This window comes from Mobula birostris, chromosome 2, assembly GCF_030028105.1.
Source record: "Mobula birostris isolate sMobBir1 chromosome 2, sMobBir1.hap1, whole genome shotgun sequence".
Lineage (NCBI taxonomy): Eukaryota > Metazoa > Chordata > Chondrichthyes > Myliobatiformes > Myliobatidae > Mobula > Mobula birostris.
In genome coordinates, this window is record NC_092371.1 from 119,355,688 (window position 1) to 119,373,915 (window position 18,228).

Sequence of the window (18,228 nt, forward strand, 5' to 3'; positions counted from 1 at the left end):
CATTGAACTTTGAATTAATTTGTTACATCCTGGTAGTGTAGTGTTTAATCTCGGTAACATCCTCAGTGCACTTTCCTATGTAGCCAGTCTCTGATCCCTCAAAGCTCACCTTTCCTTTATGGAGCACGTTGAGGGTCAGAACCAGTCTCATAAAGTTCAAAGTAAATTTATTATCAAAGTATATATATGTCACCATATACAGTGAGATTCATTTTCTTGTGGACAGACCAAGAAATAGAATAATAACCATAACAGAATCAATGAAAGACCAAACAACCAACTTGGGCATTTAACTGGTGTGCAAAAGACAACAAAACGTGCAAATAAAAATGAAATAAATATTGTTAATAATAAATAAATAAGCAGTAAATATTGGGAACATCAGATGAAAAGTCCTTGAAAGTGAGTCCATTGGTTGTGGAAACATTTCAATGATGGGGCAAGTGAAGTTATTCCCTTTGGTTCAACAGCCAGATGGCTGAGGAGTAATAACTGTTCTATAGGGGATTCCATAGTGAGGGGAACAGACAAGAGGTTCTGTCAGCCTGATAGAGATACCCACATGGTGTGTTGCCTCCCAAGTGCCAGGGTACGGGATGTCTCAGGTTGGGTGCAGAGTATTCTGAAGGGAGAGGCTGAACAGCCAGGAGTCTTGGTACACATCGGTACCAATGACATAGGTAGAAAAAGGGAGGAGGTCCTGAAGAGAGAATTCAGTGAGTTGGGTAGGAAGCTGAAAAGCAGGACCTCAGGGTAGTAATCTCACTATTGCTGCCTGTGCCATGTGTTAACAAGCGCAAGAATAGCATGATCAGGCATATTAATGTGTGGCTGAGAGACTGGTGTAGGGGGCAGGGCTTTGGGTTCCTGAATCATTGGGGCCTCTTCTGGGGGAGGTACGACCTGTACAAAAGGGACAGGTTACACCTGAACCCAAAGACAGGTTTAATAGAGCTGATCAGGAGGGTTTAAACTAATTTGGAAGGGGGGGATGGGAACCAGAGTGATAGGGCTGAGGAAGGGGAAAACAGAAATAAATCAAAGGAGTGTGCGACAGAGATGATAGAAAGGACAGGCAGGAGATGAGGCATAATCACAGCCAGTGGGTTGAGTTACAGGGCAATAGAGGCATAGTGCAGTTAAAACAGAAAGCAACAAATACTGGATTGAAAATTTTATATTTGAAAGCACACGGCGTAAGAAATAAAATGGACAATCTTGAAATTCAGCTATAGATTGTCAAGTATGACATTTTGGTCACCTCTGAAATTTGGCTAAAGGGTGGTATCCATTGGGAGCTGGATGTCCAGGGATATACAGTGTATCAGAAAGATAGGTTAGTAGGCAGCGGGAGTGGTGTGGCCCCGAGTACAAGAAATAATATTAAATCAATAGAAAGGGATGACATAGGATCGAAAGGTATAGAGTCTCTATGGGTTCAGTTAAGAAATGACAAGGGTAAAAGGTCCCTATGGCAGTTGTATACAGGCCTCCAAACAGCTGCCGGGATGTGGCTTACAAATTACAGCAGGAGATAGAAGAGGCATGTCAGAAGGGCAATGTCATGATAATCATTGGGGATTTTTACATGAAAGTGGATTGGGAAAACCAGACCAGTACTGGACCTCAAAAGAGAGAATTTGTAGAATGTCTAAGGGATGGCTTTTTAGAACAGCTTGTTGTTGAGCCCTCTAGGGGATTGGCTGTGCTGGACTGGGTGTTGTGCAAAGATCCAGAGATAATAAGAGAGCTTAAGGTTAAGGAACCCTTAGGGAACAGTGATCACAATGTGATCGAGTTCAATTTGAAATTTGAGAAGGAGAACCTGAATTCGAATGTGTCAGTATTTCAGTGGAATAAGGGAAATTACAATGGCATGAGAGGGGAACTGGCCAAGGTTGAATGGAAAGAGACACTAGCAGGAAGGACAGCAGAACAGCAATGGCTGGAGATCCTGCAAAAAATGAGGGAAGTGCAAGACAGATATATTCCAAATAAGAAGATATTTTCGAATGGAAGAAGGACACTACCGTGGTTGACAAGTGAAGTCAGAGCCAAAGTAAAAGCAAAAGAGAAGACATACAAGGAAGCCAAAGCAGGTGGGAAGACAGGAGGATTGGGAAGCTTTTAAAAACTTGCAGAAGGAAACTAAGAAGGTCATTAGGAAGGAAAAGATGAATTATGAAAGGAAGTCAGCAACTAATATCAAAGAAGATACTAAAAGCTTTTTAAGTATATAAAGGGTAAAAGAGAGTTGAGGGTAGATATAGGACAAATAGAAAATGACACTGGAGATATTGTAATGAGAGACGCAGAGATGGCAGTGGAACTGAATGCATGTTTTGCATCAGTCTTCACAGTGGAAGACATCTGCAGTATACCGGACGTTCAAGAGTGTCAGGGAGGTGAAGTATGTGCAGTGAAAATTACAACTGAGAAGGTGCTCAGGAAGCTTAATGGTCTGAGGGTGGATAAATCTCCTGGACCTGATGGAATGGGCCCTCAGGTTCTGAAGGACGTAGCTGGAGAGACTGCGGAGGCATTAACAATGATCTTTCAAGAATCGATAGATTCTGGCATTGGACCGGATGACTGGAAAATTGCAAATGTTACTCCGTTATTTAGGAAGGGTGGGAGGCAACAGAAAAACTATAGGCCTGTTAGCCTGACATCAGTGGTTGGGAGGTTGTTGGAATCGATTATTAGGGATGAGATTACAGAATACCTGGAGGCACATGACAAGATAGGCCAAAGCCAGCATGGTTTCCTGAAAGGAAAATCCTGCCTGACAAACCTACTGCAATTTTTTGAGGAAATTACAAGCAGGGTAGACAAAGGAGATGCAGTAGATGTGGTGTACTTGGATTTTCAGAAGGCCTTTGACAAGGTGCCGCACATGAAGTTGCTTCGCAAGATAAGGGCCCATGGAATTACAGGGGAGTTGCTAGCATGAGTGCAGCATTGACTGATCGGCAGAAAACAGAGAGTGGGAATAAAGGGATTCAATTCTGGCCGGCTGTCAGTTGACAGCGGAGTTCCACAGGGGTCAGTGTTGGGAGTGCTGCATTTTACGATGTATGTCAATGATTTGGACTATGAGATTAAGGATTTGTTGCTAAGTTTGCTGATAATACAAAGATAGGTGGAGGAGCGGGTGGTGTTGAGGAAACAGAGAGCCTGCAGAGAGACTTAGATAGTTTAGGGGAATGGGCAAAGAAGAGGTAAATGAAATACAATGTTGGAATGTGTATGGTCATGCATTTTGGTGGAAGAAATAAATGCTCAGACTATTATTTAAATGGGGAGAGAGTTCAAAATGTAGAGATGCAAAGGGTCTTCGGAGTCCTTGTGCAAGATACCCTAAAGGTTAACTTCCAGGTTGAGTCGGTGGTAAAGAAGGTGAATGCAATGTTGCCATTCATTTCTAGAGGTATAGGATATAATAGCAGGGATGTGATGTTGAGGCTCTGTAAGGCACTCGTGAGACCACACTTGGAGTATTGTGTGCAGTTTTGGGCTCATTTTAGAAAGAGATACTGACATTGGAGAGGGTTCAGAGAAGATTCACAAGGATGATTCCAGGAATGAAAGGGTTACTGTTTGAGGAACATCTGGTAGCTCTTGGACTGTAATCGCTGGAATTCAGGAGAATGAGGGGGGATCTCACAGAAACATTCCGAATGCTAAGAGGTTTGAACAGATTAGATACGGCAAAATTATTTCCCATGGTAGGGGGTCTAGGACAAGAGGACTTCAGGATCTAAGCTCGTCCATTTAGAATAGAGATGCAGAGAAATTACTTTAGTCAGAGGGTGGTAAGTCTGTGGAATTTGTTGCCACGAGTGGCTGTGGAGGCCAAATTACTGGGTGCATTTAAGGCAGAGATAGATAGGCTCTTGATTAGCCAGGGCATCAAAGGGGATGGGGAGAAGGCAGGGGAGTGGGGATGACTGGAAGAATTGGATCAGCCCATGATTGAATGGCAGAGCAGACTCAATGGGCCGAATGGCCTACTTTTGCTCCTATATCTCATGGTCTTATGATTTCTGAACCTGGTGGTGAGAGTCCTAAGGCTCCTGTACCTTCTTCCTGATGGCAGCAGTAAGACGAATGCATGATCTGAGTGGTGGGGGATCCTGATGATAGAAGCTGCTTTCCTGCAACAATGCTCCGTGTATTCCTGCAACAATGCTCCGTGTAAATGTACTCAAAGGTAGGGACGGCTTTACCTGTGATGGACTGGGCTGTATCCACTATAGAAGCCAAACACATAAGCCAAAAATATGAAACTAAAACCAATTGGTGGTGAGCTAGGGCATGACCTATTTCCTGTCACAGTTAGCAGGATGACTGGCGACAGGAAGTGCTGCTGAGGTTGCATTGCTACTGTCAAGTTGAGGGGAGAGGTTGCACTACTTGATGATGTCATTTGTCTCCGTCTTCAGAAAGCCTGTTCCAATTCATTATAGAACCTAATGAGAAATTCATGAATAATTGAATCTTCGTTCAGGGAAAATATTCAAAACTGATTAAAGATGGTGCAGTTTGTGGTGAAAATGATTAAAATGGTCAAAGTTACCAAATTAAATTATTAGAAATCAAAAGCTTCAGAACACTAATAATTGCACTCAAGGTTGTGTAAAAATATAATTTGAACTCTATAAGTCTGGAAGGTTCCGAGCTGTAATAGCTTTGCACTAACCACTACGCAACCATGGTGCCATTTTCACAAGGAGTCAAGTTCATATGAAACTTGACTCCTTATGAGAAGTCACTGCTCATCTTATCCAGCCTATCAAATTATACAGTGATGACTGACAAAGTCTGCAGTTAGTAATATATAACAGTGTGTTTGGACTCTCACAGCACTAACAGCAGGAAGCTGTAATTGCAACATGACAGATATAAAATGCATGAATTTGGCTAATTTAACCTCTTGATTCTACTGAGACAAACAATAGACAAGGCATAGAAAGATATGAACCTACTGCTGGCAAGTGGGATCAGCGTAGATAGGCAAAAAGATCAGTATGAATGTGGTTGGCTGAAGGATCCTGTTCTGTGCTTTACAACTCAGTAACTCGAATATGATCTAACTTCGCTCTCAACATCACTTTCCAGCTCTCTTCCCAAACCTCTCCACTCCCTAGTGGTTTAAATGTCTGTTGATATTTACTTTGAAAAGAAAATGCAATCACTCCACCTTCATGGTTCCGTGGATCAGAGAATTCCAAAGCATCAGGGACCCTCAGGAAGAAGCAATTCCCCCTCATCTCCATCCAAAATAGGTAACCCTTTACTCTGAAATTATGCACCCGTAAGGGGTTTCTTCTTTTATGTTACTGCGTAGTCTAATTAAAATGGCTTCTTTGTTCTGTTATAATTGGAATGGCTTCTTTGTTACGTTAACTGCTGAGAAAGTCCTTCTGCTAGTAGTTTGTTTGGATCATGTTATTGATAAGAGGGTGTTACGAACCAATTGGGATAGCTGTAATGCTTTCTGTGTGTCTGTAAGATATTGTGATGCGCGGGTTGTTGGGGAGAAGGTGGGACAGAGAGACAGAGGATGGACCAGGTGCTGAGAGTCCCTTAATGGGGTCGGACCCTGAGCAGGAGTCCGAGGTCCAGGGTGTTCGGAGAGGAGAGAAGACGGAAACAGACTCGTATGGAGCGTCTGGTCAACCACCGTTGTCGGTCCCAGGCGGCAGATCGAGGTGGTCTGAGGGGATCACAGGGTGAAAAAGAAGGGTCCTGAGCTCCAACTGTTTGTGCACGAAGAGATTGAACTTTGATAAGTGTGGTGCCTTTTATTTTCCTTTTATATTTTATTATTTATTAATTATATAGTTCCAGTAATATTTATAAACTGTAACTCACTTAATTGTATCTGGTGTATTGTCTGTTATTTGGGTGGGGTGGGGTACATCACACAGCATCCACACAAACTATTATCCAGTTTGGCGGGGCCGAGGGCTGTTTCCCTGGACGAAAGCGAGCTGAGCGACCCTGAGGCTGGCCAGGGGGGCTACACACCCATCAGGGGAAACATTATCTCAGCACAATTCTCCTCAGAATCTTATCCACTTCAATAAGATCACCTTTTGTTCTACTATGCTCCAATGAGTGTACACCCAACTTGCTGAACCTTCCTTCATACTTCAGCCTCCTCTTCCAAAGGATTATTCTTGTGACCTTTCCCTGCCTATCACTAATACCAATGCATTCTTTATTAAGATGAGACCAAAACTATATACAGATCTTGCAGTAGTGGGGGGTGTTGGTTCTCAGTATGACTTGATTTCATTATTCATCTGTATTAAATTGTTTATAACAATTATCAGCCATTTTATGGTTTTTAATACCATAAGCACCAGTGACAACCATTCAGATGTCTTCTCTCTTCTACTCACTGCCTGCTCCATGGGCATTGGGTCTTCCATTATCCAGACCCAGCACCTACAGTGTTAAATTCTTGGCAGTCGGGGAATTAATTCCCTGAGTCCTATTCTGTCTTTAACCAAAGCCCAAGTATACTCATTTGCCTTTGAGGACCAAAATAGGAAGTAAAGAACGACACCTCACTGGTGCTGGCAATGACTTTGTTCTTCAAACCTGTGACGACTCTTTGATCAAGTGGACCATACCTTCAGTAAATCTAAAAGTGCTGAATCTCAGTTGTCAAGGCACACGTAGCAGGGTGAATGGATTCACAGTACGTGAATGGATTATAAACGGATGCAATACGAATGCCATATGAAGACATGGCTACAGGGGTGATGCAAGGATGGGAACCAAACCCTGAGTATATTCAACAGTGGTAATGGAAAAGCAGATGGAAGCAATGTTAGTAAAGGATGGAATCAATGTAATGGAGGGGGTTATTAGTTCAGACAATGAAGATGTGACATCCAACTGGGTGGAGCAATGAAGTAGCTGGGGTGGAAGTTGTGATAGGTCTCCAAACAGTCATAGTAATGCAGAGTGTGGCATCAAACAAGAAAGTATGTAGCAAGGGGACGACAATAGTCTGGATGCATTTAGTAATATATTGACGATTCAATCCAAATCAGCAAAAATAGTGTGGTCAGGAATTGCTAGAGTACATAGAGACCATTTTTGAACTACTATTTTGAGCAGATAAAGAGGTAACATGATTACCTACACTGGGTGCTGTATAAAAGAAAAGTTAATAACCTTGCTGCTTTGAGGAAGGGTGATCACAACATGATAGAATCCTCACTGAGATTGAAGGAGTTCAGCTTATCTCTCGGGTCCCAAGTCTAAACAAAGGAAACTATGAAAATGTGAGAAGTAAGACGTCTATAACAGATTGAGGAACTGGATAGGCAATGGCTAATATTTAAGGAACTACAATGGCAATATGTTCACACCTGGTGTAAAATTATAGAAGAAAAAGTGACCCAACTATTGAATGAAAAACCATGGAATCCGACAATAGTTATATCAACAAAGGATGTAATTCATCCCACTGCTTCTGGTATGGCTCTCTAAGAATGTTTCAGTGGCTTCATACCAATCAACCAGCCTCCCGTCACCTTGCAATTTTTTTCTTGGAACATATTTACCTAACTCCCCCTTGAAGGCCACAGTGGAATCTGTCTCCACCACAGATGCTGGCTGTTCATTCAAGATTCTCACTTTCTATTGCACTAGAAAAGCTTTTCCTCATTTCATAGTAATTCTTTTCAGTTTTCGTAAATACCTGTGACCTCTAGTACTCACCAATAGGAACAGCTTCCCACTATCTATTTTGTCCATTCCCATTTCAATGAGATCTTCCTTCAGCAGTCCTTCTTCAGAAGAAAAGGTCCCAATCTCTCCAACTAATCCCAGGAACACTCTTGTAAATCTACTCTAGACCCTCTCCAATGCCTCCGTATATTAACTGTACTGTGGTAACCGGCAACAGATACAATACTCTAACTGAGCCCAAATCAGCGTTGCTCTGCCAATCACTTTGAATTTGTCTCTCCTCATTACTCGCCTTTGAGTCACAGAAAACAGACTCCCTTTCACTGAAGCCATCCATAATCTATCAACACTCCTGCCACAGGAATGTACGGAAACAGGAGCAGGAATAGGCTATTTGGCCCTTTGAGCTTGTTCCATCATTCAACAGCTTCATGGATGATCATCTGCATCAATACCATATTCCCATTCTCTCCCTATCTACATCCAGAAATTCATTTATCCACTTCTCCAATATATTCAACAACATGACCTCTACAGCCCTCAATGGCAGCAAATTTTAACAGGTTCACCACCTTTTCATGAAAAAATTCCTTATCCTAAATCTTTCACCCTAAAGCCTATTACTGGAACCCAAGGCAAGAAAAATATCCTTGCAACACTTAGTCAGTTTAACTCCATCAGAATGATCTGAATATCCATTAGATCCCTTCGCTTTCTTCTAAGCATCAGTAAGTACAAATCTAGCTGACAATGTTTCCTCACACTTAAATTCCACTATCTCAGGAGTCTGTCTGGCTAACCTTTGCTACAATCCCTCCATGGTAAGTATGTCTTTTCTTAGGTAAGGAGACCAAAACTGCAGAATTGGCTGAGGACTATAAATCCTGCATGTCAAGCAGCAGTCAGTAAACCTCCTCTGCATTCTTTCTAAAGTGATAAAAGCCATTCTAAAGCCATTAAAACAATCCTTAAGTGTGGTGCCCAGAACTGAACTCATTACTCCAGCAAAGCCCCAAACAGCAGGTTATGAAAAACAAAGGGCCCTATATGACCCAGTTGGCTTGTTGGTATTGCTGCACTTGGACCACCATGTACAATTTTGGCCACCCTGTTATAAAAAAGACCTGGTTCAACTGAAAAGAGTGCAAAGAAGATTTACGAGGATGTTGCCAGAACTAAACAGACTGAGTTACAGGGAGAAGCTGGCCAGGCTGGGTCTTTTCCCTTGGAATTTAGTAAAATGACGGGTGACCTCATAGAAACGTTTAAAATTATCAGGGGCATAGATGGGCTGGATGGTAACAGTCTTTTCTCTAGGGTAAGGGAGTCCAAGACTAGGGGACATAGGTTTAAAGGGAGTAGTGAAAGATTTAAAAGGGATCTGAGGGGCAACTTTTTCATACATTGTGTGGTGAGTATATGGAGTCAGCTACCAGAGGAAGTAGTCTGAAGCAAGTACAATAGTATAATTTAAGAAGCACTTGGATGTGTAATGGCGGATTTGGCCCGAATGTAGGAAGCAGCTGGTGGGCTCTGCAGTTGGCAGGTTAGATTGAAGGGCTCGTATGCACCCAGGATTGTTCTGTTGGCAAAACTTCAGTGCTTTTGGGTTCTACACATTGTGTGCAGATAAGATCTGGTACGATGGTGGTGCACTTGGTAGCAGTGGCCACTCAGGGTCCAACCAAGAGTGCAATTGTTCATCCTTTACTTCCGTTTTACGATTGCAAGTCACTGCTGATTATTACGAACATCAAGTGCTGCATAGTGAGGTGCGTGGCCAAGTGGTTAAGGCGTTGGACTAGCGATCTGAAGGGTGGTGAGTTCGAGCCCCAGCTGAGGCAGCGTGTTGTGCACTTAACCACACACTGCTTCAGTCTGCCCAGCTGAAAATGGGTACCGGCAAAATGCTGGGGGTTAACCTCGCGATAGACTGGCATCCTATCGGGGGGGGAGGGGTAGACTGGTACTCTCAGTCGCTTCATGTCACAGAAACCAGCATAAGCTCCGGCCTGATGAGCTTATAAAGCTCGGGACAGACTTTAACTTTAACAAGTACTAACTAGCAGGTCTAACTCATTAGTGAGGTTGCTCGATAGCAGAGGAGCTGGACTTGGGACGGTTTGCAGTCTAACAAACATTCTTCTTGTGATCACAAGACCTTGTTGAGTTTGGTAATGTAAACCACTGCAAGTTCAGTTCACTAGCTCATTGGGGAGAGCGGCGGTGGAGATGCGTAGTCTTGATTGTAGCACGGACTAGACTTTTGTGCCGAGGGGTCACCCAGGGGAGGAGATGCTGGAAGTGGTGTGGGAGAGAGCAGAGGCCTTGGAGATTGTACCGAGGGATACTTCAATTCAAAATCAGTAAGGTTATGCCAATCCTTCATAAGCTGCAATTTCAGGCCTGACTGCAGTAATGTGTTCCCTTCTGGACAGCACACTATAGGATGGATTTTAACACATTAGAAAGACAGCAGAGGAGACTGACTGTATACTCTCAGGCATGCAAGATTTATGATCCTTAGCCAGTTCTGTAGCTTTGATTTCCTTACTTAGTGCCTAAGTAATAGCATGCTTTCAGAGTGTTAGAAACTGATAATGGATTCTATTGAAATAGAGTGTGCAAGCACAGACCTTATTCAGAGTGAGTCACCATAAAGAAAAACACATAGAAACATATATTGTGTTCCATACTATCAGAATTCTAATACCACATTAACTCATTTGGTCTCACCCTATCAGAGAACATTTTGGCCAAACCTTCCTTCGCCGTTACTGAAAACTAAAATATTTTCTCTGTTTCCAGTTCTGATGAAGGGTCTCAGGCACAAACCATTAACTTTGTTCATCTTTTAACAGACAATGCCCAATCTACTGAGTGTGGCTAGCATTCTCCATTTTAATTATAAAAGGCAGAGTTTTTCAGCATACCAGTCCCTCTATATTCCGATTTTAAAACAATTTACACAAAACAGTATGGCACGTGAATTTGCAGTTTGGATCCTAAATTAATAAAATAAAGCTAATTTTTGCACAAGTTGGCAAATTTTTGTTTTCTGGGTTATAAATTGAGTTTTGTTTCCTCAAACAAAAACAATTCTGAATAAAATGTCAAAAAATAGAGATTTATATCACTGGGCAAATTAAGCATCAAGGATAAACAAGAAATTGAACTGGATTTATGCATTATGGGAACTTGATTTGAAACAATGAAAGGTAAACACAAGAGCTTATGCAGATGCTGGAAATAAAGAACAAACACAAACACACACACACACACACACACACACACACACACACACACACACAATATGCTGGGGGAACTCAGCAGATCGGGCAGCATCTATGGAAATAACAGAACAGTCGATGTTTTGGGCAGAGACCCTTCTTCAGGACTGGAAAGGAAGGGGAAAAATGCCAGAAGTAAAAAAAGTGGGGGGGGGGGGAGGGGAAGGAGGGCTAGTTAGAAGGTGATAGATGAGGCTATGTGGTTGGGAAAGGTAAAGGGCTGGGGTGGAAGGAATTTGATAGGAGAGGAGAGTGGACCATGGGAGAAAGGGCAGGAAAGGGGACACCAGTGGGAGGTGATAGACAGGTGAGGAGAAAGAGGAAGAGGCCAGTGTGGAGAATAGAAGAAGAGGGGAAGGGGAGGGAACAAAAAAAATTACCAAGAGGGGAAATCGATGTTCATCCCATCAAATTGGAGGCTACCTAGACGGAATATGAAATGTTGTTCCTCCACTCTGAGAGTGGTCTCATTGCCACAAAATGAGCTGACATGCTGGAACAGGAATGAAGATAGGAATTAAAATGGTTGGCCACCGGGAAATTCTACTTTTGACAGATGGAGCAGAGGTGGTCGACAAAACGGTCCCCCAATTTACATCAGGTCTCACAAATGTACAGGCAGCTGCATTGGGAGCACTGGATACAATAGACAACCCCAACAGATACACAGGTGAAATGCAGCCTCACCTGGAAGGACTGTTTGGGGTCCTGAATGGAGGTGAGGGAGGAGATGTTGCATTTCTGTCGCCCGAAGGGATATGTGCCAGGTGGGAGATTAGAGGGGAGAGACGAATGGACAATGGATAATGAAATGTAAACTTATTTTTGACTCTGGCTTCTTCATTTGCCAATTTGCTTATGAAGCTTAATGTAAATTTTGGAGTATTTTACTTGGAATTTCCATATACTTAGTGAACTACCAGACAGGCAATGTGAGCAACAATGTGAACTATCAGATTGGCAATGTGAGCTCTTCTCTCTCTGGCTATCCATCCCATAGGATGATGATGGTTCCTTTCAGTCAGTTAGTGGGGTTTGATATGTGCATCCTGGAGTGGTTGTACAGGACGATCCTTGACAGGCACTGCTTGCCACATACTTGGCAGGTGGGGCCTGGAGGGGCAGCAGGGGCAGAAGCTCTGTTGTGGCGCTTCCTGTGCCTTTCCTCTGTTGCCTCGTTGAGCTTGTTCTCAGCAGCAACAAACCTTTTCTGATGGCGTCCCTCCAATGTGAGTGATCTTAAGCCAGATCCTCCCATGTTGATGGGGCAATGTCAGCTTTCTTGAGGCTCCTGTGCAGAACATCCTTGTACCGTAGTCACTGGCCTCCTCGTTTTCGGGTACCACTGGACAGTTGGCCATACAAGATGCCCTTGGGCAGTCTTCCGTCAGGCATTCTGACAACATGTCCTGCCCAGCGCTGTTGGGCTGACATCACCAAGGCTCGAGAGAGGACCTCGGTATTGGAGACCTCGTCTCGCCAGGTGATCTACATCAGAGAACGTAGGTGATGCTGCTGCAGTTGGTCAAGCTGGTGTACGTGTCTCTGATATGGGCACCATGTCTCACATCTGTGGGGGCTGTTTCCCTAGATGACAGCGAGCTGAGCAACCCTGAGGCTTGCCGGGGGGGCTACGTGTATAACAAGGTTGATATGACAACGGCCCTGTATACCTTGCACTTGGTGGCCAACCTGATGTTCTGTGGCCAAACTCGACCTTTCAGCTGTCCAAAGGCAAAGCAGGCTTTTCTGGTTCTTGACTCAATCTCTACATCCAGGGAAGCCAAGGATGTTATTATGCTGCCCAGGTAGCAAAACTCGTCGAGGCGAGTGTCATCAATGAGGTCAGTTGGTTCTTCATAGCTTGAGCCAGGAGCCGGTTGGTACAAAACTTCCGTCTTTTTCAGGCTGATTGTCAGTCTGAAGCTTTTGGCTGCACTGGCAAAGTGACACCCTCGACCCATACTGTTCGAGCTAGATGCTCCCCCTACTCTTCACGAGGGCTATGTGTGCAACATGCAGGCAAAATGACAGCAGCAACAATATTATAACACTTAGGGTTCCTCTTTAGCTTCGACAAAAATAGGGGAAGTTAGACACAGGCATGACCAAAAATTGAAGTTTTACTTCTTAATTTACCGACTGCTCTGAAGCGTAGAGTGATGTGCGCTTAGCTTTCACAGGCCCTTGCTACTCTCCTTCATTCGTTCAGTTAATGAAATCAAAAGCAGGGTTCAATCAGGCTAATGGCATAAATAAACCGACATAAACCATAGGACTTCCTGTGTCAATTTATTTCTTCTGCCCTCCTCTTCCAGATAAGAATATCTGGGGCACCATGATAGTGCAGTGGTTACCCCACTGCTTTACAGTACTAGCAACCCGGGTTCAATTCCTGTCGCTGCAGGTAAGGAGTTTGCACGTCCTCCCCAGGTTCCACTGGGTGCTCCAATTTCCTCCCACAGTCCAAAGACGTACCGGTTGTTAGGTTAATGGATCATTGTAAATTGTCCCATGATTAGGCTAGGGTTAAATAGTGGGTTGCTGGGCATCACAGCTCAAAGGCCAGAATGGCCTACTCTATGCCGTATCTCAATAAATAATTGAAAGAATATGGTACTCCAATGTATTGCTAAAGGAGTACTACTCTTGGTTGTGTCCTTATTGTTGGCAAACTATTGGAAAATTGAAAGCTGTGGCTGGTCTCATCATCAACCGTTATCATTCATTGGTACCTTGTGGCAGGACCCATGAGATAATGGTTAGGATAAACGTTTGTTTCCTGCCTGCCGAGGAATAAAAGACTTTATTGTGGCAAGCATGACCTGCTCCAGCTTACTTCCAAGGCTGATATAAATTTAGCAAACGGTTAACAATGAGAAGAACAGGACTAAAGTTTCAGGGCCAGACACATTTATCGGAACCATGAAGGAAAATAAATGAGCTTTAAGTTGCAGAGAACTTAGGGGAGAAAAGGACAAAATAAATATCTCTGAAATGGTGAGAGTACGGTTACTGCGATGAAGCTATCTGGTTGACAGGTTTAAAGGGAGATTAGATGGACAGTAAACAAACAAAGGAAGGTCTAAAAGCTGTGAAATGCAGGTGGGCACTGTGGGAAATGTCCCACGAACCAGGCAGCGTCAGTGGAGAGAGAAAGATTAGTATTGATGGCCGGTTCTGAAACAAGCAGATAAAGTGGGCAATCAGAAATGATTGAAGTCAAGATTACATCTAGAATGTCACAATATATCCAAACAGAAAATGAGGTGGTTCCTTAAGCTTCTTTTGAACTTCTTTGAAATAGTTCAGGAGGCCACAGTCAGGATATGTCAGAGTTAAGCCTTCAAAGGATAAAGACGACACCCAATACCAATCTAGTCGCCCCCCACCAAAACAACCAAGCCCCTACCAGTCTGTAAGACAGTGTCAAATCGTAGAGTTATCCAATTTCCTTTTTCCACATCTCACGCACCCTCCAATTTTTTTTGTAAATTTTAAGTTGGTTTTAAAATAACAATATCTTGTATTCAAAGATTGTACAAAGATTAACTTTAAAGTGACTCATCATCCCAAGCCAAAATAGTCAGGAGTGTCACTCTTTTCACAAAACAACTGCACTTGCTTACCATGGAGCCACTGATCCAGGGTGCTATCTAACGAACTCTTCATTGCAAGGAGGAACTCAGAGTTGATAAGAAGTCCCCTGCTGCTGTTTTTAAAGTTGTCCTGGAGTGAAATGGAGTTATAGAACTGCTGCACTAGTTTTATCTGCCACAACTCAAAGGTTTCCGACATTTCTTTCCGCTCTAATCGCCTGACAGCCTGAAACGGGAAGAATATTTATATTAAATGTCACCCTGTGCTGTCACATTTAAGTGATTATACAATGCAAATTATTTGATTCTAAAGGCACTAATTCAGAAGATGCAGTGCAGTCATTGAAATATGTTTCTTCCATTTGGATACATCTTGTGATTTAAATGGTGCCCAAATGTCAGATGGATCTACCTCCTTATTCGAGGCATACTTGGTGAGCATCAACAGAACAACTCTGGAAAAGCTTCCAAACGTCGGCTCACTTGATGTGCCTGCAAATCACATCTTTGACTTTATGATGGAAGGAATGTCATTGATGAATCATCTGAAGATGTTTGAGCCCAGAAGAAGATTATGTAAATCAATCTGTGGTGATATTCTAGGGCACAGTTTATTGATTCCAACAACCACAGCCATTCGCTTTACCTGAGGAATGATTCTAACCAGTAGAACGTTTCCCGTGATTCCTGTTGACTCACTATTAGGGCTTCTTGGTGCCAAGAGTCATTTGATAGACTATCACTCCAACCCTCAATGTGAAATTCAGCTCTGCCGCTTGTTTCTGGACCTAGACTGCAATATGTCTGGGAATGGTCCTGGTGGAATTCAAACAGGTGACCAGCCAGCAGAAGGCTGGTAAGTGCTACTTGAAAGCACAACCGACAATTCTTTCCAAAGATTGACCTGCCGAGTTCAAGATATCCAGCTTCTGCAGAATCTCAAGCCTATGATGACACTTTCCATCTCTTTGTGGATTATTGAGGGTAGGCTGCTTGGACAGGTAATTAGCCTGACTGAATTTGTCCTGCTTTTCAGACAACTGGACATGGAGAAAATTTTTGTTTTGGACTGGTAGATGATGGTGCATTTTCTAGCTACAATGCAACAGTTTAGCAGCAGGACAGCTTCACAACCATGTTGGGATGCTGCGTGTTTCTAGGGTTCTTGATGTCACGAGGAATGAATCAACTTGGCTGATCAGTTTCTGTAACAATGGGAAACTCAGGGGGAGGGTAAAATTCAGCAGGCAAGTCCAGATGCAGCTAGTTCACTTTAGCTTTATCATTTGCATTTACACCCTTGCAGAGAATGGAAATGTTCCTTTAAATCCAAGCATCAAGAAGCAGAGTTTTGATTTGATCTGTTGTTTCTGTGAAAGTTTGGCAGTGATTCAGGTGCTCCTTCCTCAATTAACAAATATGAGCTCCATGTTCTGGTTGGGACATCATTTCTAAGCTTTTCCTGCTCTGGTCTTCTACACATCACTAAACCAGGATTCTTTACTGGATTGACAGTAATAGCAGACTGAGGGACATGCTGGTCGTGAAGTTACAGAACGTGGTAGAACACAATTCCGTACTTCATGATGCTCAGCTTTGAAATAGCAGATCTACACATTTGGCCCAAAGGGAGAGTCACACCCATGGCAGAGGATGCTTTCAAAGGAAAAATGGGACTTAGTCAACACAAAGACAAGTAGTGATACTTAGAGACATCATGTAGAAGGTAACAATCAACTGGGCTGCTATGTACTGGACAGCACTGAGCTCCTTGAGCTGAGGAAGGACATTAACAATCAACAGGTTTCCTTGGCTCTGTGTAACCTTGTGCCATGAGATTACGGGGGCCACTTACTCAATTATTCTCCTGTCCTACTTTTAGTAATCTGTCCAGCTGGTGGAACTAGATGTATCCAATATGGCGAAGAGTGGGATGTTAACTGAAAGTAATAATCCTGTGATTATGTCAGCCCATACATGATAAGTCTGTGAGTCATTTCATCCACTTCTGGTGCATGAGGGCGACTGCACCAAATCAAAAGAGCTGGATCTGTATGTAGGTCTGTTGCCGGCTGGTTCATCTGATCATTCCACAGTTGCTAGACAAAGTAGCCGACTGTTTCAGAACTCACCTCAGAGTTGGGGCCAGATACAGACTGAAGCAGATAAGGATCCAGATTAAGAAGACATTAATGGCACAGATGGGTTTTTGATCACTCCAGACTATTCAATAATTGAATTTAAATTCATCAGCTGCTATGGTGGAACTTAATCCAGGTCTTTAAAAAAAGTAGGCCCACGTTAAACAAACAACATTAAGAGACACAAGGGGAAAATAATGAGTATTTAAGTTTTGCTACAGACCATTACCTTGAATAGCAGAAAGGAACAGAGAACCAAATAGCTTCCCATTCTGGTGTTCCTTCAATGAATTCAAAGACAGGGTAATGCATAAAGTTTTGGGTAGCTCCTTTACAGAAATACAGAGGATTCCAGTTAATTGGGACAAGTACATCTTGGCCCAATTAAGCGGCTGCCCCAATTGGCTAAGTTTCATGGAAATAGTTAAAAAGCTATATAAAAAAAGATAAACTACCATTTAACTGAGGAGCAAATTATGTATTTAAATAAAAGACAGAACAAATTAGAACACTATCAATAGTACTACAGTACTATAAATATATATTAGTTACACTACCGTGTTCTTTTGATTGATTATAAATGAACACAATCAGCACAAACACCCAGTGTAGAAAATTAACTGCCTTCACACAATGCTTTTGATGTGAAATCCTTCAAATCTTCATTTTCATTGTAACGTTCATGATGAATGTTGATAACTTCAAATTCTTCGTTGAAGTAGTGAAATTATTTCATTTTCACTTCTGGCTGTTTCTGGCATCTCCAAGCTTGAATGCTTGAAACCGCAGTGAGTAAAACAGTTCTGAATTGTCTTACTTCTCATTTCTCACTGACTATCAGTGACAAAAATCACTTTGTTTTGAACACAAATGCATGCAACTGATGCTATTTAAAAACCGTTTGGTCTAAGCATGGTGTAGGTCTAATGGCCACACAAGTGCATGCAACTGATGCTAGTTAGAGACTGTTCAGCAACAGTCCCCTGATCCAATTAAGCAGCAATGTGTCCTAAATAAAGAAAGGGAATTCCAGCTATTTTCTTGATTAGTTTTCCTCTTTGAGAGTTGTTCCAAATAAGCAATTGTGCAGATTAACTGATAGCCCAATTAACCAGAATCCACTATAAGTAGAAGCAATAAATAGAGCATATGATGTATAATTTCATCAGAATGAAAATAAGGACGTTCTAAAGAGGTTCTTGAGAAACTGGAGTATCTAGACCAAAGATTCAATGCAAGATTTAACATTGTATGTAAGAAGGTAGATAAGACTATTCCCTCTACCTGGGGAGAGTGACAAGAGGTTTTTAATTTAAAACCATGGAGAAAGGGATCATGAGAAACATCTTTAAGGGGAGAGATAGAATACAGAATGTTCTAGTACAATGAGCATCTTTTAAGAGATTTGCGGATGAAGCTACAGGGAGAACATGGAGCTGTGCAAAGTAGTGGATTTGCATCACAAAGAGCTGACAGACATGATGA

General features: G+C 42.6%; 1 protein-coding gene across 3 annotated transcripts in view; it reads right to left on the reverse strand.

Annotated features, from left to right (window-relative positions):
* anapc1 (anaphase promoting complex subunit 1) overlaps positions 1-18,228 on the reverse strand; it is a 232,455-nt gene that overhangs the window by 6,388 nt on the left and 207,839 nt on the right. For all 3 annotated transcript variants that reach the window (XM_072246952.1, XM_072246951.1, XM_072246958.1), the window contains one exon: positions 14,633-14,828. In XM_072246952.1, the coding sequence (XP_072103053.1) occupies positions 14,633-14,828 (196 nt within the window). The remainder of the gene's footprint in view (positions 1-14,632; positions 14,829-18,228) is intronic.